The sequence below is a fragment of the Saimiri boliviensis genome, chromosome 5, assembly GCF_048565385.1.
Source record: "Saimiri boliviensis isolate mSaiBol1 chromosome 5, mSaiBol1.pri, whole genome shotgun sequence".
NCBI classification, from domain to species: Eukaryota; Metazoa; Chordata; class Mammalia; order Primates; family Cebidae; genus Saimiri; species Saimiri boliviensis.
In genome coordinates, this window is record NC_133453.1 from 62,472,793 (window position 1) to 62,498,655 (window position 25,863).

The following is a 25,863-nucleotide window of genomic DNA, read 5'->3' on the forward strand; positions in this document are numbered from 1 at the left end:
AAGAAGAAAGGAGAGAAGAATCAAATCAATACAATAAAAAAATGATAAAAGAGATATCACCACTGATCCCACAGAAATACAAACTACCATCAGAGAATACTATAAACACCTCTATGCAAATAAGCTAGAAAATCTAGAAAAAATATATAAATTCCTGGAGACATACATCCACCCAAGACTAAAGCAGGAAGAAGTTGAATCCCTGAATAGACCAATAGTAAGTTCTGAAATTGAGGCAGTAATTAATAGCCTACCAACCAAAAAAAGCCCAGGACCAGACGAATTAATAGCTGAATTCTACCAGACGTACAAAGAGGTACTGGTACCGTTCCTTCTGAAACTATCCCAAACAATAGAAAGAGGGGCTCCTCCCTAACTTACTTTATGAGGCCAGCATCATCCTGATACAAAAACCTGGCAGAGGCACAACGAAAAGAAAATTTCAGGCCAATATCCCTGATGAACATCAATGTGAAAATCTTCAATAAAATATTGGCAAACTGTGCTTGCTTCGGCAGCACATATACTAAAATATTGGCAAACTGAATCCAGCAGCACATCGAAAAGCTTATTCACCATGATCAAGTTGGCTTCATCCCTGGGATACAAGGCTGTTTCAATAGATGCAAATCAATCAATGTAATCCATCACATCAACAGAACCAATGACAGAAACCACATGATTATCTCAACAGATGCAGAAAAGGCCTTTGCTAAAATTCAGTATGCCTTCATGCTAAAAACACTCAATAAACTAGGTGTTGATGGAACATATCTCAATATATTAAGAGCCATTTATGACAAACCCACAGCCGATATCATACTTAATGAGCAAAACCTGGAAGCATTCTCTTTGAAAACCGGCACAAGACGAGGATGCCCTGTCTCACCACTCCTATTCAACATAGTGTTGGAAGTTCTGGCCAAGGCAATCAGGAGAGAGAAAGAAATAGCAGGTGTTCAAATAGGAAAAGAGGAAGTTAAATTGTCTCTGCAGATGACATGATTGTATATTTAGAAACCCCCATGGTCTCAGCCCAAAAATTCCTTAAGCTGATAAGCAACTTCAGCAAAGTCTCAGGATACAAAGTCAATGTGTGAAAATCACAAGCATTCCTATAAACCAATAATAGACAAGCAGAGAGCCAAATAGTAAATGAATTCCCATTCACAGTTGCTGCAAAGATAATAAAATACCTAGGACTACAAGTTACAATGGACATGAAGGACCTCTTCAAGGAGAACTACAAATCACTGCTCAAGAAAATAAGAGAGGACACAAACAAATAAAAAAACATTCCATGCTCATGGATAGGAATAATCAATATTGTGAAAATGTCCAAAGCAATTTATAAATTCAGTGCTATTCCAATCAAGCTACCATTGACTTTCTTCACAGAGTTAGAAAAAAACTACTTTAAATTTCATATGGAACCAAAAAAGAACCTGTATAGCCAAGACAATCCTAAGCAAAAAGAACAAATCTGGAGGCATGATGCTACCTGTCTTCAAACTATACTACAAGGCTACCGTAACCAAAAACAGCATGGTACTTTTACCAGAACAGATATATAGACCAATGAAACAGAACAAAGTCCTCAGAAATAACACCCCACACCTACAACCATCTGATCTTTGGCAAACCTGACAAAAACAAGCAATGTGGAAAAGGTTCCTTGTTTAATAAATGGTGCCAGGAAAACTGGCTAGCCATATGCAGAAAACTGAAACTGGACCCCTTCCTTACAATTTATACAAAAATTAACTCAAGATGGATTGAAGACTTAAATGTAAGACCTAAAACCATAAAAATCCTACAAGAAAACCTTGGCAATACCATTCAGGACATAGGCATAAGCAGACTTCATAACTAAAACACCAAAAGCAATGGCAACAAAAGCCAAAATTGACAAATGGAATTGAATTAAATTAAAAAGCTTCTGCACAGCAAAAGAAACTATTTCAGAGTGAACAGGCAGCCTACAGAATTAGAGAAAATTTTTGCAATCTATCCGTCTGACAAAGGGCTAATATCCAGAATCTACAAGGAACTTAAACAAATTTAGAAGAAAAAAACAAACAACTCCATCAAAAACTGGGCGAAGGATATGAACAGACACTTCTCAAAAGAAGACATTTATGTGGCCAACAAACATATGAAAAAAAGCTCATCATCACTGGTCATTAGAGAAATGCAAATCAAAACCACAGTAAGATACCGTCTCATGCCAGTTAGAATGATGATCATTAAAATGTCAGGAAACAACAGATGCTGGAGAGCATGTGGAGAAATAGGAACACTTTTGCATTTTTGGTGGGAGTGTAAATTAGTTCAACCATTGTGGAAGACAGTGTAGTGATGCCTCAAGGATCTAGAATCAGAAATACCATTTAACCCAGCAATCCCATTACTAGGTATATACCCAAAGGATTACAAATCATTCTACTATAAAGACACATGCACACTTATGTTTATTGTAGCACTATTTACGATAGCAAAGACTTGGAACCAAACCGAATGCCCATTAATGATAGACTGGACAAGGAAAATGTGGCACATATACACAATGGACTACTATACAGCAGGCGTCCCCAAACTATGGCCTGCAGGCCGCATGCGGCGCCCTGAGGCCATTTATTCGGCTCCTCGCCGCACTTCAGGAAGGGGCACTTCTTTCATTGGTGGTCAGTGAGAGGAGCACAGTATGTGGCAGCCCTCCAACGGTCTGAGAGACAGTGAACTGGCCCCCTGTGTAAAAAGTTTGGGGACACCTGCTATACAGCCATAAAAAATAATGAGTTCATGTCCTTTTCAGGGACATGGATGAGGCTGGAAACCATCATGCTCAGCAAACTAACACAGAAGCAGAAAACCAAACACTTCATGTCCTCACTCATAAGTGGGAGTTGAACAATGAGATCACATGGACACAGGTAAGGGAACATCACGCACTGGGGCCTGTCGTGGGGTAGGGGGCAAGGGGAGGGAGAGCATTAGGACAAATACCTAATGCATGTGGGACTTGAAACCTAGATGACGGGTTGATGGGTGCAGCAAACCACCATGGCACATGTATACCTATGTAAGAAACCTGCAAGTTTTGCACGTGTATCCCAGAATTTAAAGTATAATAAGAAAAAAAAAAGAGATGCAATCTAATATGGACATAAAGGTTAGCATAAAAACATTCTTCAATTATACACACTTAAAGTAGGGAGAGAGGAAAAGCTCATACACATTCCCAAACAGGAAAGCAAAAATAATTACAATTGACCATGTAAAGGTTATTGTTTTTCTTTTTCTAGTGGGTTCTGGGTGGTGGTTGTTTTATCTCTGAATTTTATAAAATAATTTAGTTAGGTACAACAATTGGTCTTGCTGAAATAGAGTAGAAAGCTAGACACATTGGGTCAGGGATGAAAATGGCTGCTACGTATTTACTGAATATAGTTAGCATTAGGGCCGAATGGTGTACACCTCACAGTCCCAGAGAGAGAGAGAAACCACCTGCTCTTGTAGAAATAACTCAAAGCTGTGAGTCACAATACCTAGATGATGGGATGATCAAGGTGAAAACCATCAGTCTCAGCAAACTAACGCAGGAACAGAAAACCAAACACCGAATGTTCTCACTCACAAGCGGGACTTGAACAATGAGAACCCATGGACACAGGGTAGGGAACATCACACACCGGGAATTGCAGTTCTGATTGTGCCACTTAACTGCAGGCAAAACTTTTGCTCTCACTTTCTTCATTTCTTTAGCTTGTTTACCTTTTGGGCGAAGATCTTAAACCTTGTTCACCTTTTGGAATTTGTTAGGATCAAGTGAAATAATGCACAAAAAGTGTTGTTCAAAGTTAAAAATACTGTAAAAAATCAGTATTCCTAAGTACATGTCATTCATCATTCTGTTTTATACCTTGGAAGATAAATGAAACTTCTTACAAATAGCAAAGGGACAATCTAATGCCTGATGCTAGTAAGAATGGAAAGGACAATCCCAACTTAACTTGATTTTTTTTTTTTTTTGAGACAGAGTCTCGCTCTGTCACCCAGGTTGGAGTGCAGTGGCATAATCTCAGCTCACTGCAACCTCCGCCTCCCCAGTTTAAATAATTCTCTGCCTCAGCCTCCCAAGTAGCTGGGATTACAGGTGCGTACCACCACACCCGGCTAATTTTTTGTATTTTTAGTAGAGATGGAGTTTCACCATCTTGGCCAGGCTGGCCGTGAACTCCTGACCTTGTGATCCACCCACCTTGGCCTCTCAAAGTGCTGGGATTACAGATGTGAGCCACCACTCCCAGCCCAACTTGATTTTTATATATGTAAAAATACTAAAACAACTCAACAAAATAACATACTATTAATCCTCTAAGAAGGTACCAACTCCTGGCTCAAGTAGCAATTAGTATGGCTTCCTGAAGAGAAATGACACCAAAGAAGTTAATTTCATGACATGATAACAGGCTTCTCACATAAAGAGGAAAAATAGATAAGTCTGCTTCAGCTACAGTTGGAATGATTACAAATATTTAACATGGTTAGAGAAAAACTAATAAATCTTTACGCTCATGTTCCTCTTCTCAGTCTATGACTAATAATTGTTTATTGGTTTAGGCAAAGCTTTTGGCATTAGCCTTATGCTAAAGTGTAAGAGTGTCTAAAGTAATAAATCAGAAATTAAATATTAACAGTTTTTTAAAAGTTGAAGATACAGTTGTAAAGTACTATGCATGCACACACACACACACACACACAAACACACCAAGAAACCAAATGTAATATAGTAGGAAGAACTCTTTACATTAGGAGTCAGTATTTCTGCATTCTACCCTAGAACTATAGACTCTTGTTTGGTAATTGTACAATTGTACATCTAGCTCTGGTACTCTATTGAAAGTTGGTCCAACCTCAAATAGCAAATGGACACTTCCCAGATACCTGTGGAATATCCTGAACTTTCTGCACTTTTCCCTTGGGGTGAAAAGAAGAATGTGTATCACAAGAATCTGCCACTTTAGAAATTTAGCTAGATTGAGACTTTCCATTGTAATTTCTGTAGGATGCTTGCACTTCCAGGACAGGGCGTGTTTCCATGGTTCTGCTGTCAAATGAATTTGGGAAACACTTCCCACTCTAACCTTGCCCCCTTGCAAAGTCACATTGCCCATTGGCTTATTAAAGGCTCTAAAAATTCTGCATAAGCTTGGGTAATACAATGTGTTCACCCACTGGATGATTTTCACCAATACCTGTTTCTATACTTTTGGGATAGATACATTAGCTGAAATGGTAAGATCCTACAGAGCAAGTGCTCAAGATATGAATCACAAGGCCAGCACTCAGAGGACAATTATCACTGATAAATCATTCTGTGAATGGTGACCCAAAGTGAGTGATCAGCTTGCTGCTTACATTAAATATTTTTTAAAACACATGGTCTTGCTCTGTCACACAGGCTGGAGTGCAGTGGCGTAATCAATCATAGCTTACTGTAACCTTGAACTCCTGTGCTCAAGTGATCCTCCCACTTCAGCCTCCTGAGTAGCTAGCACCACAAGTGTGTGCCACCATGCCTTTTTTACTTTTATTTTTGTAAAAAACAGGGTCTTAATATGTTTCCCAGACTGGTCTCAAACTCCTGGACTCAAGCAGTCCTCCCAGCACTGGGATTACAGGCATGAGCCACAGTGTCCAGCCTGAAGCTTAAGTTATTCATTGACTCCTTTTAAGGTCCCAAGTGAAGGTAATGGGAGCATGTTCTTATAACATTTGAAGATGGTACTAAGCTAAATCTATGTTATAAAAACTTTTTATACTAGCCATAAGGTAAGTTCAGCCAACTGGACAGAATTGAGCCTTTTTAACAGACCCAGGAAGTTTATTACACAAACACTCATTTATACACATATAAATTCAGTGTATCTATATGTGTAGGCTGTAATTGAAATGAATGACCAAGGTTTATGGGCTTGCTAATTCCCTGGATAAAAGAATAAGAATTCAAAATTATAATTAAACACTAAACCAATAGTAAAGTAGAAGAAAAAAGTATATGGTGGGGATGAGAAGATTAGTAGCTTTGTCTTTGACATTTAACTTGAATTGGCAACAGCCTTATAGTCAGAATGTTCTCAGAAAGAGACCTGAAAGCCTTCCTTGACTGTCTCCTATCCTTTCACCTCTATTCCAACTATCACCAAGTTTCACCAGAAGCAGAATCTCCTTTTCCTTGCAAATTCCATTACCATATCCTATGCCAGACCACATCTCTTCACTCCTGGCCAATCTAGCCTTCTCTAGGCTCCCCATTTTGAATTACTCTTGCATGCATTCCTGTCAAAGTAACCTTACTAAAGCACCATTTATAATATTCTCTAGCCAACCTAACTGCCATAGACCTCAGTGACCTCTACAAACTGAGAGTACCCATAGTATTTATAATTATATCCATACAGCTTAACGTTAAAATATTCTCAGATAGTTTCATTTAAGTTCATTTCATCTTCCTTGAGGAAAAAGTTTCTCTCATATTTCTTTGCAGCTACTATAACACCTAACACAAGGTGTTCAAGACCAATTCTCAGATTCAAGTCCTACCCAATTAGGACTACTTTAACTGTCTGGTAGAACATTCTACTCTGTGCCAGGAAAAGGTAGGTTACCATTCGTTTATCCATTCATTCATCAGACATTTTCAGGCAACCTCTGTATGCAAGACATTGTGCCAGGCAATAGATACAAAGATGTATGTGCTGCCTTCAAGGATATTGTGGGGGACTCAGACAAGTACATCATGGTGAGGACTAGATAGAAGTATATATGGGTGCTTAAGGGTACCCAGGGGAGACACTTAAAATCAGACACTGGAAATAGAACTAGAACATAATTGTCCATCGTGTGTTTCCCAGAGTGCTAGCCTTTAAGATTCCCCATGGATTAAAAAAAAAGTTCTATGGCCAAATAAATGTGAGAAACCCTGGATGCTGTCATTCCCTCTCTCAAAGACCTAGCCCATTAGCACATTAATACCTAAAAGGAGTCCTGCAGTAGAAACCTGTGGGAAACCCAGGGTATTAAATATAAATTTCCTAACCATCAGGAGAACAGTGGTAGTTGAAACTTTCTGGATGGGTAAAGTCACTGAGGAACTGAGGGAAAAGAACAGAGAGGCCAGCCACAGCCAAGGATGAGGAGAGTATCAACATTTAAGGGTGGAATGCAAAGAGTGGCCCACGAGGGAGGCTACGATGAACTGCCCAGGGATGTAGAAAGAAATCCAAAACAAAACAGAAAACCAGGGTAAGAGGGAGAGGAGAGAATTTCAAAAAAGGGTTGGCCAGAAACATCAGAGCCCCAGACGAAAAATTGGCATGTCTGCTGGATTTAGCAATCAAGAGGTTATCAGGGACATTGGTGGGAGTATTATCAGGGGAACGTTGGGAGAGAGGGAGCTTGCAGTGGACTGAGGCTGTGAGGAAGTGGTAATACTAAGTATAGACTGGCCTTCCGAGAAAAGTGGCTATGAAGGGGTGGGAATAACATGAGCAGGCACAGAGAGAGATGTGGTGTTGAAGGAGAGTTATTCAGCAATGAGGGGATTTGAAACTCCTCATTGTATTCTAAGGGAAAAGAGCCAAACAGAGAGGAAAGGTTAAGATAGGAATTTGGGGAAAGGATGCCTGATAAGACTCAATAACTGAGAAGACAGTAAGGAGGGGAGGTAAGTCACAGTGAGGTGGAATTAGCCACAGACAGAAAGAGGGCAACCTTTTCTACTAGGCGGGAAAAAAAGAAGAAAAATGAGTAGGAGAGAGAAAGTTATTAGTAATAACATTAATTTATATTCGTTGAGGACCTGCTCTGTGCCAGGCACTATACTAGGTAGTTTGCAGAGTGTTGAGAAAGGCAGTCTCCTGCACAGTCTCTGGATCCTCATTCAGCTACATAAGGATGGGCATGAGCCCGGAACACTTCCTAACCAAGATATGAATAGCCTACACAGACTGTACTGGGCTTATCACTTTGTGTAGGAATATCTTTCCCTGTTGCAGACTCCAGGAATATTCCTGGCCTCTGTGATGTGTGTATCTCAGTGGCCCTTAGATGCATCCCAAGCTTTCAATATTTCAGACTCCACAGGGGAGAAGGAGGAGTCCTTACTCTGTGGCAGGTGGAAGGGGTGCACACAGGCACGTTGTTCTGCCTGGGCTGCTGGGAGAGATGTGCTAGCCACGGGGGACTGAGGCACACTGTTGTGGTTGATGTTGTGCTGTCTATGGAAAAGGTTGTGTTTTCCTTGGTAACTCCTATATCAAGGTGCAATGAGAAGAAGCAGAGTCCTCCTCTGGAATCAGTGACCAATGCACGGTGTTCCGCTCAACACATAAGTTGTCCCATTTAATCCTTACAGTAATACCTTAGGGTGGGCACTAATATCATCCCAATTCTACAGATGAAGAAAGAGCAGTAGGTCTAAAGATGCAAGTCAGGTTAAGAAATATTTTTTGCCTAGTGAGTACTTTCTCAGAAAGAAGCTCTTCCTTGGTGGTCTCAATTTTTCTGATCAAAGTAACTGAAGTAGGAGGCAAGACTATTTCTTGAGAGTGAGGCAGGGAGGTGGCAAGGGAAGGATGTCTGAGGAAAGCAGTCACGACTGTAAAAACTGCAGAGGAGAATGAGAGCGCGTGGTAAGTAAAGACCTATTTGAGAACCTAGCCAACACTGAAACACATACTGCAGTAGAGGCTTCAATTTCCATAGTTTGTGACACCCCACCCCTGCCACCCCCATCTGCTATGCCAGGAACTAGTTAGGAAGGCTGGGAAAAGATAGATTGAGACTTGCATGCTTTTTTCAAAGAAGCACATACATCCTTAGAAATGACTACCAATATGTACAAGATGATTGATCCCAGATGCTCTACTATAGATATAAGCAACGTACTGCTAGGGTACAGAGGATGGAGAGGGATTCATTCTGATAGGAAATTAGAGAAGTATGAGGATATGGATGACATTTAAACTTTTCTTAGTGTAAAATTTGAGCCGTTTTCAAGCCTGATCTACTGAGAAATGAATTAACAGCACAAAAGGCAAAGCATGTTTGCAGGGGAAACAAGAAGTTCAGTTTTCAGACGTTGATTTTGAAATGACTACAGTTGCAACACACAGAAATGTTTGGATTTGGAAGTTATCACCTACAAGTAGTAGTTCAAGCTTCACACACAAAGTTGCTGGCATGCAGAGGGAATAAAGATATCATAAAGCTGTCTTGTAATCCCATTACAAATAAGGACAGATACAAGAGTGTCAATAGGTACCAGAGCAGAGCTCTCTGGCAATGAAATCAAGAGGAAAAAAAAAACCTGGGATGCTTCAGGGCATGGAGTGAGTAGAAAGTTAATGATATAGGTAGCCCTTAGGAGTGAATAGGAGATTGCAAAAGAAACTTAAAACCCGTTTAAGATTAAGGAAGGGAGGTGCCACTTGGCAGAATTGCTTTGTTGACCTTTGTTTTTCTTTTTACAAGTTTGCCTGGATCCAGCCTTGCAGGAGATTATAGCAAAACTATTCTAGGTTCAATGGCAAGGTCAAGATGACTGGGCAAGCCCCTGGGAAACCAATGCTAATGTCTCACTTTTTTTTTTTTAACCTTTCTGCTGCCTTCATTGTACTTTATTGTACAGTGCTCTCCCACTCCCAGAGATATTACCTCGCATGTCCCTCTTTGACCTCAAAATCTTTTTTTTTTCTTTTCCTTTGAGACAGGGTCTTTCTCTGTCACCCAGAATGGAGTGTAGTGGCACAGTCACAGCTTATTGCAGACTCAACCTCCCAGGGTCAAGCGATACTCCCACCTCAGCCTCCTGAGTAGCTGGAACCACAGGTGAACACCACCATGCCCAGCTAATTTTGTATCTTTTTTGTATTTTTGGTTTGGGTTGTTGTTGTTGTTGTTGTTGTTGTTGTTGTTTTCTTTTGTAAAGACAGGTTTGGCCATGTTATCAGGTTGATCTTGGAACTCCTGCATTCAAGCAACTCCCCACCTCAGCCTCCCAATGTTCTGGGATTACAGACGAGAGCCACAGTGTGAGGCCCCAAAATACATTTTAAATATAAAGAAACCCAACAATAACAATTTTGTAAAAGAAAATTAGTATACTGTTTTGCAGTAAAATCTAAACCCTGTGTATCTTTGTGTGGTTAAATCCTGGGCTTACAGCTAAAATTCAAATGAGAAGGCAACCAAAGAATACTTTAGGAATTAACCCCTGGAAGTAAGATTAGGCAAAAGGCACCTCAACCACATCTGCCAAGTGTCTAAAGAACTGATAGGTGCCACATCCTTTATCTACATTTGCACCTACACATGAATGTAGATCTTTTTTTTAAATTAATACCACTCATCAAAACAAAATAAGGATACAGTGATCCAATTTCAACACTGTCTAAAAGAACTCAAGCTAGGTGCAATGGCTCACACCTGTAATCCCAGCACTTTGGGAGGCAGTGGCAAGTGGATTGCTTGAGCTCAGGAATTGAAGAGCAGCTTGGTCAACATAGTGAGACCTGGTCTGTACAAAAAATAAAATTAGCCAGGTGTGGTGATGCAAATCTGTGATCCTAGCTACTTGGGATGCTGAGGTAGGAGGATCACCTGAGCCTGGGAGATTGAGGCTTCAGTGAGCCATGATCACGCCACTGCATTCCAACGTAGGCAACAGAGTGAGACCCTGTTTCAAAAAAAAAAAAAAAAAAAAATGCAGTTGGAGCACAAAGGGCAAAATGGAGCAAGAAAAAGGGAAAACAGGAAAGGAAAGGCCTCCTTCACTGGCTGCCTTTGTCCTGAAACCTTCTTTATTTGAGTTACTAAGATGGGGTTCTAGAAGATATTTTTCCATAAGAAACCATTGAAATCATTAACTGAACTGGATAATTTATGCCATTATGACTTGGATAGGTTCTGACCCTCACACATGGCCCAGGGAGAATGAGAAACTGAAGAAAGCAGTTTCTATGGCAAAAAAAATTTTTTAATGAGCAAGGATGTATCTAGCTTGGTGAGCCAATGTTTTGCATGAGAGACAGCTTTGGCAGAAAATACATATGGCTGCATTTTTTAAAAATCTAAATGAAACAGCTTTCTTTTACTAAGTCCATTGAGTAAAATGTGTATGTTTTTGCAGTATATATTAAATACACTATTAAGTAGAAAAATGTCAGTAGCAAATTGGCACAGCTTCTTAGGCTCTTGATATGTATGCCTAGTGTTCCATTATTGGAATGCTAAGCTTGTGGAAGTTATTTATAGCTACTGCTCAAGATCATCGCCAAGGTCTGATTTTTCACACAAAAAAAATTTGCAACCTCTGGCATAAATGGGTTAATTGTTAATATCTGGGCATAGCTGAAAAGTAGCAAAACAGATGCTGTTTTCAGATTTTTTATTTTGATTAGCAGCATCAGGGAACTGGCATGGTGAGGGTGGTTGGGGTTCAGAAAAGGAAAAGAAAGCTGGAAGGGGAAAGAAACATACATGAAATGATAATTGAGATATTCAAATTTTCTATAGTTCTCGTCTTTTGAAAGAGACACAATTTAAGTTTTATGGGATTTCACTAGAATTTTTTTAATGAATGCAGAAAAACACCTTAAAACATACCTAGGCTGACCCACCAAAGAGTAAAATCAATTCCTGTCTTTCCTCTGTATCTCTCTCTGACACACACACATCATTAATAGTTCTGAGGTTCATTTTTAATTTATTTTTATTTCTACTGTACAAAAACCTAGGATTATACTCCTTTTTATGTGACTTAGAAGGGTGAGGTGCAATGTTAAGGAAATTAACCAGCAAAGTGAAATATAAAATCTACCTGCTAAGCAAAATACAAAATCTACCCCTACGATTAATAGTTTATACTTTTTTGTTGTCTTGAATTTCGTGGATAGGTAAGAAGGCTTTTTTCCAAAAAAGATATATATGTAGTTCAAGACAGCATGGGCAAATGGCAAAATCTCATTTCTACAAAAAAATTTAAAAAAATAGCCAAGCGGCCAGGCGCAGTGGCTCACGCCTGTAATCCCAGCACTTTGGGAGGCCGAAGCGGGTGGATCACGAGGTCAAGAGATCGAGACCATCCTGGTCAACAAGGTGAAACCCCGTCTCTACTAAAAATACAAAAAATTAGCTGGGCATTGTGGCGCACGCCTGTAATCCCAGCTACTGGAGAGGCTGAGGCAGGAGAATTGCCTGAACCCAGGAGGTGGAGGTTGCAGTGAGCCGAGATCGCGCCATTGCACTCCAGCCTGGGTAACAAGAGCGAAACTCCGTCTCAAAAAAAAAAAAAAAATAGCCAAGCATGGTGGTGCACACTTATAGTGCCAGCTACTCAGGAGGCTAAGATGGGAGGATGGCTGGAGCCCAGGAGGTGGAGTTTGCACTGAGCCAAGATTGCGCCACTGCACTCCAGCCTGGGAAACAGAGCCAGACCCTATCTTAAATTAATTAATTAGTTAATTAAAATGTTTAAATATATATCTACGTGTATGATATGTATGGAAATCAATAGGTTGGCGAGAATAAAAAAAGGCTGCACATTTACAAAGAGCCAAAAGAGAGCCTGAGAATAAAAAGGGGACTGAGGTGGTTTCAGCTTCAGGACCAGCAACCATTTCAGACAACAGTCTGCTCTTTCAACTGAAAATATGAGAAATGGAGTAGCACAAATGAATGCCATCCTTGACTGTCCAAATATCTGTAGGATAATTAAAGTGCCCTTCATCCTTTTTAATGGGAGCCCACTGCTTCACTCTATGCAAATGAAGGTAGGATCCTTTCAAACAATACAAACAGGAGATGGAGATCATATATATATTACAATATTATATCATACATATATTACATAGAATGTTCTTTTCTGATTATAAAGTAGTTCATGAGAAAAATATTAATAAAATATTTAAAATTGATGATTTGAGAAAAATTGGAATGTACAAAAAAGATTTAAAAAGAAAATAGCCGGGCGCGGTGGCTCACGCCTGTAATCCCAGCACTTTGGGAGGCCGAGGAGGGTGGATCACGAGGTCAAGAGATCGAGACCATCCTGGTCAACATGGTGAAACCCCGTCTCTACTAAAAACACAAAAAATCAACTGGGCATGGTGGTGTGTGCCTGTAATCCCAGCTACTCAGGAGGCTGAGGCAGGAGAATTGCCTGAACCCAGGAGGCGGAGATTGCGGTGAGCCGAGATCATGCCATTGCACTCCAGCCTGGGTAACAAGAGTGAAACTTCGTCTCAAAAAAAAGAAAAGAAAATATATATATTTTAAAATATATTATTAATAAAATTGTTTTATTTAAATTTTTAAATTTATTTTTAAAATTATTAAAATATATGACTTTAATTTATATCATAATTCTACACAGAGAGATATGCTAATATTTTGCTGTATTTCTTCCTAGTAATTTTTCTTTAATGCTAGACTATCTTTGCTTAGTACAAGAAAATACTCCCCTTTGATGCTTTCAGCACTGATAGATGGTAAATGAATTAAAAACACTAAAATAAAAGACAGAGAAACAATAATTGCACTCAACTGAACTGTGGGAAGCTGTACCAGCCTCTACAACTAAGTATTCGAAGAAAGAAAGCAGTTGTGAGAAATCAGCAGAGTGCCGTGGAAAGAACACACAGAAGATTCTGTCCTCGTACTGTCTTATTATTACCTCCCTCCATAACCTTGGGAAAACCATTTTCCTTCTCTAGGATTCATTTTCTTTATCTCTAAAATAGGAGACTGCAGCTCAGCATATGCACAAACATTATAAGATATTTTGCCCTTTGCTGGAGACTGAGGATGAGGGGCAGGAAGCTTCCAATCTAATCTAGTAAGTTTTGCAATTTAGAAATGAAAAATTAGGTAATGTTTTATGGTAGCCCTGAAAGAGACCCTGAAGTTTAGAAGAAGATGATTTTCAAATTCTTGGCCTAGTGAAGTGGACAAAATGCTACCAAAGTTCCTCAGACTCTGAAATTCTGTAATTTATTGTCACCAATTTATTGTTGCCTTGCTTTGTTTCTGGTTTATGGTGAGGCTGAAAAAATTTAAGGAAGGTATCTCAATTCAAATGAATTACTAATTGAATTAGTAATTGATACATTTACAGATAAAACTGATTCTTCTAGATCAATGCTGTCCAACAGGACTTCTATGATAATAGAATGTCCCATAACTGTGCTGTCCAATGGGTAACCAATAGCTCTATGGGGCACTAGAAATACAGCATTTGAAAGTCAGAAACTAAATTTTTAATTTTCAAGTAATTTAAATCTAAATAGCTATATGTGGGCAATTGACACCATATTAGATAGCACAGTTCTAGATGATTCTGTGCGGAGGGTGGTTGGGTGCCAAATATACTATCCTGGCCCTCACAAGAGAACCTCATCTAACTAGAGTGACTCATCTTTTTAATCTCAGGTTTATTATAATTATATTAGTTATCAAGACCAAGGTTATTGCTGTAACAAATGAGAAAATCTGTAGACTTGCCATGGAAACCCTACTGGAGAAACACAGATTTCTATGTCAATCTCTGTCCAGGATACTCTATCAAATGCCCTATAAGCAAAAACTTCTGGAACCACAATTTTTTCTGACTGATGGAATTAGGAGGCTGTGACTATTGTCCACTGTTCTTAAGCAAGCCATTTGGGGCCCTTCCAAGAAGTAGTCTGAATATCTGTTATAAGGAAAGAGAATAATACAGTGTCTAAAAGCCCTTGATTGAAAAATTGTTTTTTGGTAAATATGTTTTTATCTAAAGGCTCTTTGTCAAAAATCCTTTCTTGGGATTATGCTTGCTGACTTTTCAGATATGTTTCTATTTTTAAAAAAAAGAAAAAAGAAAAAGAAGAAAAGATGAGGGAAAACTTCCCATCAGGGCTTCAAATAAAGAAGTTTATGATGAGATGTTACCATTGGCCTTTAATTTCTGCCCCAATTGAAATATTAAGGGAGTCCAACCATTGCCCATGCCCCTTTTGGAACAGCTGTGATTTCCAGGGCCTTGGTTAACTATTACTCCTAGCCCAAATCTTGGTGAGCTCCACTAGCTGCAGAGGCCACTGTTTGCAAGAGCAGATATGCAGAAGATCCCTGGCCAGCCTTCTCATACCTACCTTTATTGCCACGTGGAGACAACAGAATCATTACAAGTTATGGGCTGGGCATGATGGTTAACACCTGTAATCCCAGCACTTTGGGAGGCCAAGACGGATGGATCACTTGAGTCTAAGAGTTTGAAACCAGTCTGAGCAACATGGTGAAACCCCATCTCTACCAGAAAAAAAAAAAAAAAAAATTATCCAAGCTTCATGGAATGTGCCTGTGGTTCCAGCTACTCAGGAGGCTGAGGTGGGAGGATCACCTGCGCCTGGGAGGTCAAGGCTGTGTGAGCCAAGATCACACCACTGCACTCCAGCCTGGGTGACAGAGTGAGAAATTATATATTTAAAACATCCTTTTCATAGACCAATGGAACAGAATAGAGAACCCAGAAATAAACCCAAATACTTATAGGTAACTGATCTTCAACAAAGCAAACAAAAACATAAGGTGGGGAGAGGACACCCTTTTCAACAAATGGTGCTGGAATAATTGGCAAACCACGTGTTGGAGAATGAAACTGGATCCTCCTCTCTCACGTTATACAAAAAATCAACTCAAGATGAATTAAGGACTTAAATCTAGGACCTGAAACTATAAAAATCTGAGAAGATAACATTGGAAAAACCCTCTAGACATCGACTTAGGCAAGGATTTCATGACCAAGAACCCAAAAGCAAATGCAATAAAAACAAAGATAAACAGTTGGAACTCAATTAAACTAAAGAGCTTTTGCATGGCAAAAGGAACAGTCAGTGGAGTAAACAGACAACTCACAGAGCAGGAGAAAACCTTCACATCTGACCAAGAACTAATATCCAGAATCTACAATGAACTCAAACAAATCAGTAAGAAAAAACAAACCATCCCATCAAAAAGTGGGCTAAGGACATGAATAGATAATTCTCAAAAGAAGATACACAAATGGCCAACGAACGTATGAAAAAAATGCTCAATATCACTAATGATCAGGGACATGCAAATCAAAACCACAATGCAATTCAACCTTACTCCTGGAAGAATGACAATAATCAAAAAATTAAAAAACAGTAAATGTCAGGGTGGATGCAGGAACACTTCTATACTGCTGGTGAGAATGTAAACTAGTGCAGCCACTATGGAAAACAGTGTGGAGATTCCTTAAAGAATAAAAGTAGAGCTACTGTTTGATCCAGTAATCCCACTACTGGGTGTCTACCCAGAGGAAGAGAAGTCATTATACAAAAAAGATACTTGCACATGCATGTTTATAGCAGCACAATTTGCAGTTGCAAAATTGTGGAGCCAAACCAAATACCCATGAATTAACGAGTGGATAAAGAAACTGTGATATAGGCCAGGAGTGGTGGCTCACGCCTGTAATCCCAGTACTTTGGGAGGCCGAGGCAGGCAAATCACCTGAGGTCAGGAGTTCAAGACCAGCCTGGCCAACACGGCAAAACCCTGTCTCTAGTAAAAATACAAAAATTAGCTGGGCATGGTGGCATGTGCCTGTAATCCCAGCTACTGAGGAGGCTGAGAGAGGAGAATTGCTTGAACCTGGGAGGTGGAGGTTGCAGTGAGCCTAGGTTGCGCCACTGCATTCCAGCCTGGGTGACAAGAGCGAGACACTGTCAAAAAAAAAAAAAAGAAAGAAAGAAAGGAACTGTGATATATATATTACATACATGTATGATGGAATACTGCTCAGACATAAAAATGAATGAATTAATGGCATTTGTAGTGATCTGGATGAATTCGAGACTATTATTCTAAATGAAGTAACTCAGGAGTGGAAAACCAAATATTGTATGTTCTCACTGACATGCGTGAGCTAAGCTATGAGGACGCAAAGGCATTGTATCATAAGAATGATACAATGGACTTTGGGGATTTGGGGAGAAGGTTGGGAGGGGTGAGGGATAAAAGACTACAAAAAGGGTACAGTGTACACTGCTCGGGTGATGGGTGCACCAAAATCTCACAAATCACCACTAAAGAACTTACTCATGTAAGCAAATACCACCTGTACCCCAGTAACCTATGGGGAAAAAATTAAGTTATAAAGGTATATTTATTTTTATGGTTAAAAAAATTTTTTCCTTTAGTTATAGAAGACTGACGTGCCTGGAAAAGAAGCCTGAGAATTGGCTGCCCTGGGGAAGGATCCTAGGAGGCTAGGGTTGAAGAAACTTATATGAACCCACCTCCTTGGAGAGTGCTTGGTTTCCTGAATTGTTAGGAAAGTTGTTGAGACACTGAGGACTGTAGTGAAGGGAGAGTATTTGTTTTAGACAATAACAGATGCTGGTATGAATAAAAACAGGTGGTGGCAATCAATTCCTAATCGGGAGCCCAGAGAAAGGAATCCACATTTGGATCCTCTTTCAGTTTAATAAAATTCTTTGAAATATATCAGGAAGGCTCCCTGTTGCCTTCAGTAAATGGCTTGCTTGCTTTTTTTTTTCCACTCAAATCTATACAGTATAAGCTTTTGGACCTTGCTTTCCATACTATGTCAGACCAAAAGTTGCACTTAGAAAATCTCCATCTTATATAATCTCCTTACTTTCAGTGAGAGAACAAAGATGCAGATTTGCCAAGAGTCAACCTGTTATTACTGGAATTCCTGTCCCAGAGCTTACTTCATATAACACGAAGTTCCTGTTTCCACAACAGCAGCCAGGCCCTATCTGTTCCATTTCCTTCTCCTTTTTGTAATGAAATGATAGAAGTTAGGGACTCTAAATAATTTGCACTGAGAGTATGTAGCCCTCAGAACCTTTATTATGTTTCACTTCAAGAAATGTTTACTGACTACAACGTCCAAGCCTTAACACTACTAGTTGTTGCTCCAGCAGATAAAAGCCTCAAACATAGTTGCAGCTAAGAGTCTCTCTAAAGGATTATTTCATCTCCACCCGAAACAGAAAGGCCTGGTAACTTGTACCAATATATTTCTTTCTTTCTTTTTTTTTCTTGTTCTGTTTCCTCCTGCCCTGAACACTCTTCCCCTGGCCTCAATCCTAACTCCAGCTCCTGCCCTTACTCTTCCTTTAGCACTCACTTCAAATATATTAAAGAATTCCTAATACCCCAGACTTTAGCTATTCCCCTAGCATCTTCACTTCTTCACTGCCTATTACGGTTGTAATTATGTAATTAGTTGCTGTTTAAAGACTGTGTCCCTAGTCGGAATAAACTTTGTGAACTCAGAAGCTCCGGCTGTCTTGTTCACTGCTTTGTCCATAGCATTTGTCCCAATGCCCAGCACGCAATGGGATTCATTAAATATTTGATGAATGGATGGCCACGTTCATGTTGTAGAGATACATATGGCCTCTTCCTTGACTTGTGGGTTCTGAAATAGAAAGAATCTGGCCTGTTCCATATCGTATTGTTATTCTTTTAACTTTGATTTGGTTTGATTATTTTTATCCTCTGTGTTTTTACGTTTTATTTTGAAAAGGCAAGAAAGAACTCTCAAGTAGAATTGCCTCTGGTAGTTGAAGCCACACCAGTGTTCTCAGAATACACCCTGTCCTTTCCAATTTCCTTCATATGCTGGAACCACCAACAGTCTTGGAGTAACAAGTCTTAAATTCTGATTCTCAGTCTGCTGAAGTAAGATCCCTCGTGGCCCCAACCACATCCACTTTCTCTCAGCAAGCCTGTCTGTTCTCATCAGAACTTCTCTCTTCTTCCTAAAGCATTTCATTTTCACCTCTGTTTAACCGTTATCTTTTCTGGCTTTTTACTGTAGTTGTTTTGATACCCATCTACCTAACCTACTAAACTCTGTTCTGTCTGAGGGCAGGTACACTGAACAAATAAAATGTCTGAATGACCGGTGTGTTCTCAGCATATAGCACAACGTTAGGTGTTTATTAAACACAATTAATTTTTTCATTAGTATAGTAGCAGAGTGACTGGGGTAAAAGTCCTTTAGTCTTATCATTTCCATTCATCAATTCCATTCATCAATTCCATCATATATTCTCCCTTACTTCCACCAAGAAGTCCAGAGAATAAAGACATCCTATTCTCTTTTCCCTTCCTATGAAAGGTTTCCAAAATTACTGAGGAAGAAGAAAGAAGTGGGGAGGCTTATGTAAGCAGAGAACAAACAGAATAATGCCAATAAATACATGCATTAGTTAAAGCCCTGCAGCTCTTCCTCAAATCGATGACAAAAAGTTCAGAGTGCCAGGAGCATCTGGCAAAGGGCATCTGCTGAAACTGATGGCTCAAAAGAAAAAATAAAAATAAAAAAGAAAGACGAAAAAGCAATAGTCCATGTGATGATAAATGGAACATTCCTTATTGTTGATTCTTAGACAGTAATTCTTGCATTGTATGCTTTATAGTGGAAATTATTTTTCCTGATGTGTAAACATCTAAAAGCAATATATTCAGCCCAGGCACTGCGGTTCACAGCTGTAATCCAAGCACTTTGGGAAGCCAAGGCAAGAGGATTGCTTGAGGCCAAGAGTTCAATACCAGCCTGGGCAACACAGTGAGACCATGTCTCTACAAAAAAATTAACAATTAGCCAGGCACAGTGGCTCATACCTGTAGTCCTTGCTACTCAGGAAGCTAAGGCAAGGAGGCTCGCTTGAGCCCAGGAGTTTGGGAATGCAGTGAGCCATGATCATGCAACTGCACTCTACCGTCTCAAAAATAAATAAGTAAAAATAGTATATTTACTGAAAGCAAATATATAGACCTAGAAATTTAAGTTCTAAACCCATTTCTGCCTCTATGTAGCAGGGGGACCTTGGTCAAGTCAGATTATCATCTACAGGTAGTTGTGCTGCATATGGGGCCTCTTGTTACAGATTTAAAAATAGAAAACCTCCGAAATTCCTTTTATTCAAACCAGTCCTCATGGAACCAAATGTGGTCATGGCAAGGATGCAGTCAGGCCATGGCTGTCTATGAAAAACAAGATTGATGCCATTATTGAAGATATGATATCATATCAGACCTAGGGAAACAAATCTTCTTGTCAGCTGTCAATTAATTTCCATTCACGTGTTTCTCTGTTTTTGTCAGTCCAACTGGTACTTATTAAAAGCTTGTTACTCAAAAGAAATAACCTAATATGGCAGGATGGTGCATCAGGAAGCCTGTGCTTTAAATCTGACTGTGCTGCTACAAGCTGTGTGATCTTAGACACTTTATAATAGTGACAATTGCCAACTACTGAGCATCTACTCTCTGCTCATTGTGCTAGGCACTTTACAGGTGCTATTTCCTTTAGTTCTCACAAAGCCCTTCATGATAAGTGCTATTAGCCTCATTATGCAGATAACTGCAATACGACTTAGAGAAGTTAAGTAATTTGCTACAGATCACATAGCTGATATAGTAAGTGAAATTTTTTTTCCGAAAAGCAAGTGCTTCTTTCCAAAAGGCTTTTTTTGCAAAGGGATGTGAATGAATTTTTTACTCAATTTTTTTCCAACCATAAAGTTAGGGAATTTAGTTATGTGACCTCCAGGAGTGATATTAAATAAATTTAACCTTGTTGACTTTTTATAATGGAATTTTTTGAGGGGAGGGGACGGGGTCTCACTCTTGTCACTCAGGCTGGAGTAGAGCAGTGTGATCGTGGCTATTTTTTGTAGTGACAGAGTTCTGCAGTGTTGTCCAGGCTGATCTTGAACTCCTGGCTAAAGCCATCTGCCCACCTCGGTTTCCCAAAGTGCTGGGATTACAGGTATGAGTCACTACAGCAGGCCTATAATGAAAAATTTTTATCATACACAAGAATAGAGAGATTAATTCAGTGACCAATCCCACAGCCACAAAAATCATCACTTCATAGCCACTCTTATTTCATCTATACCCATTCACTTTTCTCTTAGCCTCCACCCCCAGGGGATTCTTGTGAAGTAGTCCAGCTATATTATTTGATCTGTAAATATTTTAGTATTTATCATGAAAGAAAAAGACTTTTAAAAACATAATCCTGATCCTTTTGTAGTTCATGAGCGTGATGATTGGATGTTCACATGCATGTATGAGATGTGCCACCCTTGAACCTTGTTATGAAGTCAGTACATTACCCATCTGACATGAAAAATAATAAGCCAATACCATTAGCATGCCTTAAAAATTAACAAGAATTCCTTAATATCATAAAATATCCAATGTTTATGTTTCTTTTATTTTCTCTTTCTTTTTTAAAAAAAACTAGTTTAATATATTTTAATAGCAAACTTACAGGACTAGCACAGAAGACAGACAACATTAAAAACATGTACTTGTATCTAGGACAACTCAGAAAAGTTTAGTAAACACACAGAATCAACCGTATTATCAAATGCTACCAGCATTATTTAGTTGCCATCAATAAGACATTTGCTTGTTTTTAAAAAGTCCGAATGTTGGCATTGTCCAGAAAATTTTAACAGGTTTATTTATAATTGTTATAAAGTTGAACTGCTGACCAGGCGCGGTGGCTCACATCTGCAAATCCAGCTCTTTGGGAGGCCGAGGTGGGCGGATTGCCTGAGGTCAGGAGTTTGTGACCAGCCTGGTCAACATGGTGAAATCCCATCTCTACTGAAAAATACAAAAATTAGCTGGGTGCCTGTAATCCCAGCTACTCGGGAAGCTGAGACAGGAGAATCACTTGAACCCGGGAGGCAGAGGTTGCAGTGAGCTGAGATTGCGCCATTTCACTCCAGCCTGAGTGATGAGAAACTCCGTCACAAAAAAAAAAAAAAAAAAAAAAACAAAAGAAAAAAGAAAAAAGAAAAAAAATGTGGAACCGCTGAAACTTGTTCACTGAAACATTTTGACTTACATTAATGCTTTGTGTCCTTGCATTTTTAAAATTTGCTATTGATACATAATAGTTGTGCATATTTTTATGGTGCATGTGAAAATTTGATACATTCATATAATCAAATCTGTGTCCTTGCATTTATATTAAAAATTCATACACAAATGAATATGGAGAAATTGCCAATACCTGATTTCTGTCATCTGTTTTTCCACTTGAAATCATTGTATGTAGGTACCATTTGACCTCATGGAGAAAAAAATAACTAACATTCACAACTACCAGTGTCAGAAAGAAAAGAGAGAGAGAGAGTGTATGCATAAATGAAATGTTTTCCATCACAGTGAATTCTTAAGCATGTTCTTCAGGTATGTGGTGTGCTTGCTGGATGTCTTTTGCCATAATTGTTACACATTTGACAAAGGTTGGTGTCTTCAGAAAGGCCAGCCAAATAGGCCTCCCTTGCCTGCACAAAGCACCAATATCTGTCCTCTGGAAGCGCAGATCTGTTTTGAAGTCCTGAGAAATTTCTTGTACTAGATGCTGGAAGGGAGGTTTGTAAATGAGAAGTTTATGGACTTCTAATAATATTTAATTTTATAGAGTACCACAGTACCAGTGCAACAGTACCTCAACAATGAGGTTTCTTCAGCACTCCGGTAGAGGGTGAACTCTTGCAAATGACTTCTGTATCCAGTGGCTTCCTGAATGCTTTAGATAGATTTTTGGACCATAGTATAAAAATCTTTCTTACCCCGTTCTCTTTCCACTGGAGTTCAGGGAGCTAGAGGCAGCTTATAATCTTGCAGTCTCTCTCTGTCTCTCTCTCTCTCTCTCTCTCTCTGACAATTTGGTCATTAAAGATGATGTAAGATATTTTTTTTCACAGCTTTTTTGTTGTTGTGTGTGTCCCAAGGTAGTATATTCCAGTAGGGGTATACAATCAAATAACTGTGTTCTAACATCACTGAATATCAAAATATTAAAACAAAATGTTAAAACCAATCAGAATGGACAGCCCCCTGCTATACTACAATCTAACCCTTTCGTTATTGGACTGTGAGGGTGAGGGGGTGGGAAAGGGTAATATCTCAGGGCAGCAGTAGTTCACCGACCTATATGTTGTTTAACAACCCAACACAACATTATTTCAATGTTTCGTTTTGTTTTGTTTTGTTTGTGGCTGTGTCTCTGCTCTGTCACCCAGGCTGGAATGCAGCAGTGTGAACACAGCTCACTGCAGCCTCAACTTCCTCGGCTCCACCTTAGCCTCCCAGTAGCTGGAACTACAGGCATGCACCACCACACTTGGCTAATTTTTTGTAGAGATGGGGATTCACCATGTTGCCCAGACTGGTCTTGAACTCCTGGCCTCAAGTGATCTTCCTGCCTCAGCCTCCCAGAGTGCTAGGATTACTGGCATAAGCCACCACACCTGGCCTGTTTCAAGACCTGGGAATACCAGCAGGGCCAGGTGTGGTAGCTCACGCCTGTAATCCTAGCACTTTGGGAGGCCAAGGCAGGCGGATTGACTGAGCTCAGGAGTTCGAGACCAGCCTGGGCAACACAGTTTAAAAAAATACAAAAAATTAGGTGGGCATAGCAGTATACACCTGTAGTCCTAGCTACTCGGGAGGCTGAGGCAGGAGAATCACTTGAACCCAGGTGGAAGAGGTTGCAGTGAGCCAAGATCACCGCACTGCACTCCAGCCTGGGCGACAAGAGCGAGACTCCATCTCAAAAAATAAATAGTAAAAAATAAATAAATAATATATATATATATATATATATATATATATATATATACACACACACACACATATATTTTAAGAGTTGGGGTTTCACCGTGTTGGCCAGGATGGTCTCTATCTCTTGACCTCATGATCTGCCCACCTCGGCCTCCCAAAGTGCTGGGATTACAGGCTTGAGCCACCGCGCCTGGCCAATAAATTTTTTTTAAATCAAAAACTGGGAATACGATCCTCTGCATGCTGGCTTATTACAAACTGTGGTACCTTTAAATTCCTTCGTAGCTCCAACAGGAATGTAAACAGTCACTCAATGGAGATATCCTTTTCCTGCTTCCTTACACTACTAGTCTTTATACTTTATATACATAAACACATACACACACACATATATAAACTTCACAATAACACAAGTGATTGTTTTCTTTTTTTCTTTTTCTTTCTTTCTTTCTTTTTTTTTGAGATGGAGTTTCGCTGTTGTTACCCAGGCTGGAGTGCAATGGCACAATCTCGGCTCACCGCAACCTCCGCCTCCTGGGTTCAAGCAATTCTCTTGCCTCAGCCTCCCGAGTAGCTGGGACTACAGGCACACACCACCATGCCCAGCTAATTTTTGTATTTTTAGTAGAGACGGGGTTTCACCTTGTTGACCAGGATGGTCTCGATCTCTTGACCTCGTGATCCTCCCACCTTGGCCTCCCAAAGTGCTGGGATTATAGACGTGAGCCACTGCACCCGGCCCGATTGTTTTCTATAATTCTGGAACAAAATAGGAATATGAGTTAAAACTATTAGGTAACAAAATTATTAGTATTTAGAACGATTATAATTAGATACCAAAAAGAAAACTAACAAAAAATTAGAAGAAGAAAATTATGAGTACAAACTTGTAGGCCAAAGAAGTCTAAAAATCTATTGTGGTGGGGCCAGCTACAGTGCTAGCAGACCTGGATCAATTAGTAATTATAATTGAAGTTAAATGTAATTAAATATGTAATTTAAAAATAATTAATTATATAGCTTCCAGCTCTTCTAATTTAATTCCACTAAAATTCTTAAGAATTACCTGCTCTGGTCTCTTCCTCGGTGCTGCCCACGGACATAGCAGCGAATTCCTCGGCATCATGGCCGCCCTTAGACCCCTTGTGAAACGGAAGATCGTCAAAAAGAGAACCAAGAAGTTCATCCGGCACCAGGCGGACCGATACGTCAAAATTAAGCGTAACTGGTGGAAACCCAGAGGTATTGACAACAGGGTTCGTAGAAGGTTCAAGGGCCAGATCTTGATGCCTAACATTGGTTATGGGAGCAACAAGAAAACAAAGCACATGCTGCCCAGTGGCTTCCGGAAGTTCCTGGTCCACAACGTCAAGGAGCTGGAAGTGCTGCTGATGTGCAGCAAATCTTACTGTGCTGAGATTGCTCACAATGTTTCCTCCAAGAACCGCAAAGCCATCGTGGAAAGAGCTGCCCAGCTGGCCATCAGAGTCACCAACCCCAATGCCAGGCTGCGCAGCGAAGAAAATGAGTAGACAGCTTATGTGCACGTTTTGTGTTTAAATAAAACTGGCATCTTCCTTAGTTTTAAGTCTTCCGCTTCTTGGCTAAGTAAATGAGTAGACAGCTTATGTGCACGTTTTGTGTTTAAATAAAACTGGCATGTTCCTTAGTTTTTAAAAAAAAAAAAAAAAAAAGAATTACCTGCTCTGTAAAGTGAAATAAAATATATATTTGGAAAAAAAAAGAATTACTTGCCCTGGCAGTTATCTGTGCTGTTGCCTTCGCTAACAGCACTCTTTCCTAAGGAGTAATATCCCCCTCTCCCACCACCATCCACATGGCTACAGCCACTTGCTAGATCAGGTGTAGGCACTTGATCTAAGCCAGTACAATCAGAGGCCTTCTCCAGGATTTTTCAGACTGGAATGAAGGAGAGACAGCCACATGGTTCTTAAAGGACACTGACTCAAGAGCTGTTGGTGTCTATGTTTTCTACTTTAGGTAGATTCTGTCGTCAGTGAGAGCAGATAAAGCTGATGTGCAGAGAAGGGCCAAGCCAATTGTCAAAGGGCATTTTGATGGCAGTGGGGTTTCCGAGATATAACTACAGCCCTGCTCATCTCTTGGTTTGTCTTTTTAACCCTTCTTTGGAATGCAAAAGCC

At 39.8% G+C, this 25,863-nt stretch overlaps 1 protein-coding gene and 1 non-coding gene across 2 annotated transcripts; both read left to right on the forward strand.

The window, feature by feature from the left end:
• Window positions 1–2,898: 2,898 nt before the first annotated feature.
• LOC120364301 (large ribosomal subunit protein eL32-like) lies at window positions 2,899–25,288 on the forward strand. The gene is made up of 2 exons (XM_039469874.2): window positions 2,899–2,933; window positions 24,806–25,288. Exons 1-2 carry the CDS (start codon window positions 2,914–2,916, stop codon window positions 25,230–25,232), a joined length of 447 nt encoding a protein of 148 aa, XP_039325808.2. The 5' UTR covers window positions 2,899–2,913; the 3' UTR covers window positions 25,233–25,288.
• Window positions 21,137–21,240, forward strand: LOC120364480 (small nucleolar RNA U13). The gene has a single exon (XR_005579731.1). It is a non-coding gene; the product is annotated as a small nucleolar RNA U13 (small nucleolar RNA).
• Window positions 25,289–25,863: the final 575 nt, after the last annotated feature.

What these genes read in the sequence shown, in the direction of transcription:
- LOC120364301 (XM_039469874.2), top strand. Translation starts at nt 2,914, where the DNA reads ATGAGATCACATGGACACAG. An exon ending in ATGAGATCACATGGACACAG is followed by an intron (nt 2,934 to 24,805) that starts GTAAGGGAACAT and finishes CCACGGACATAG; the next exon opens with CAGCGAATTCCTCGGCATCA.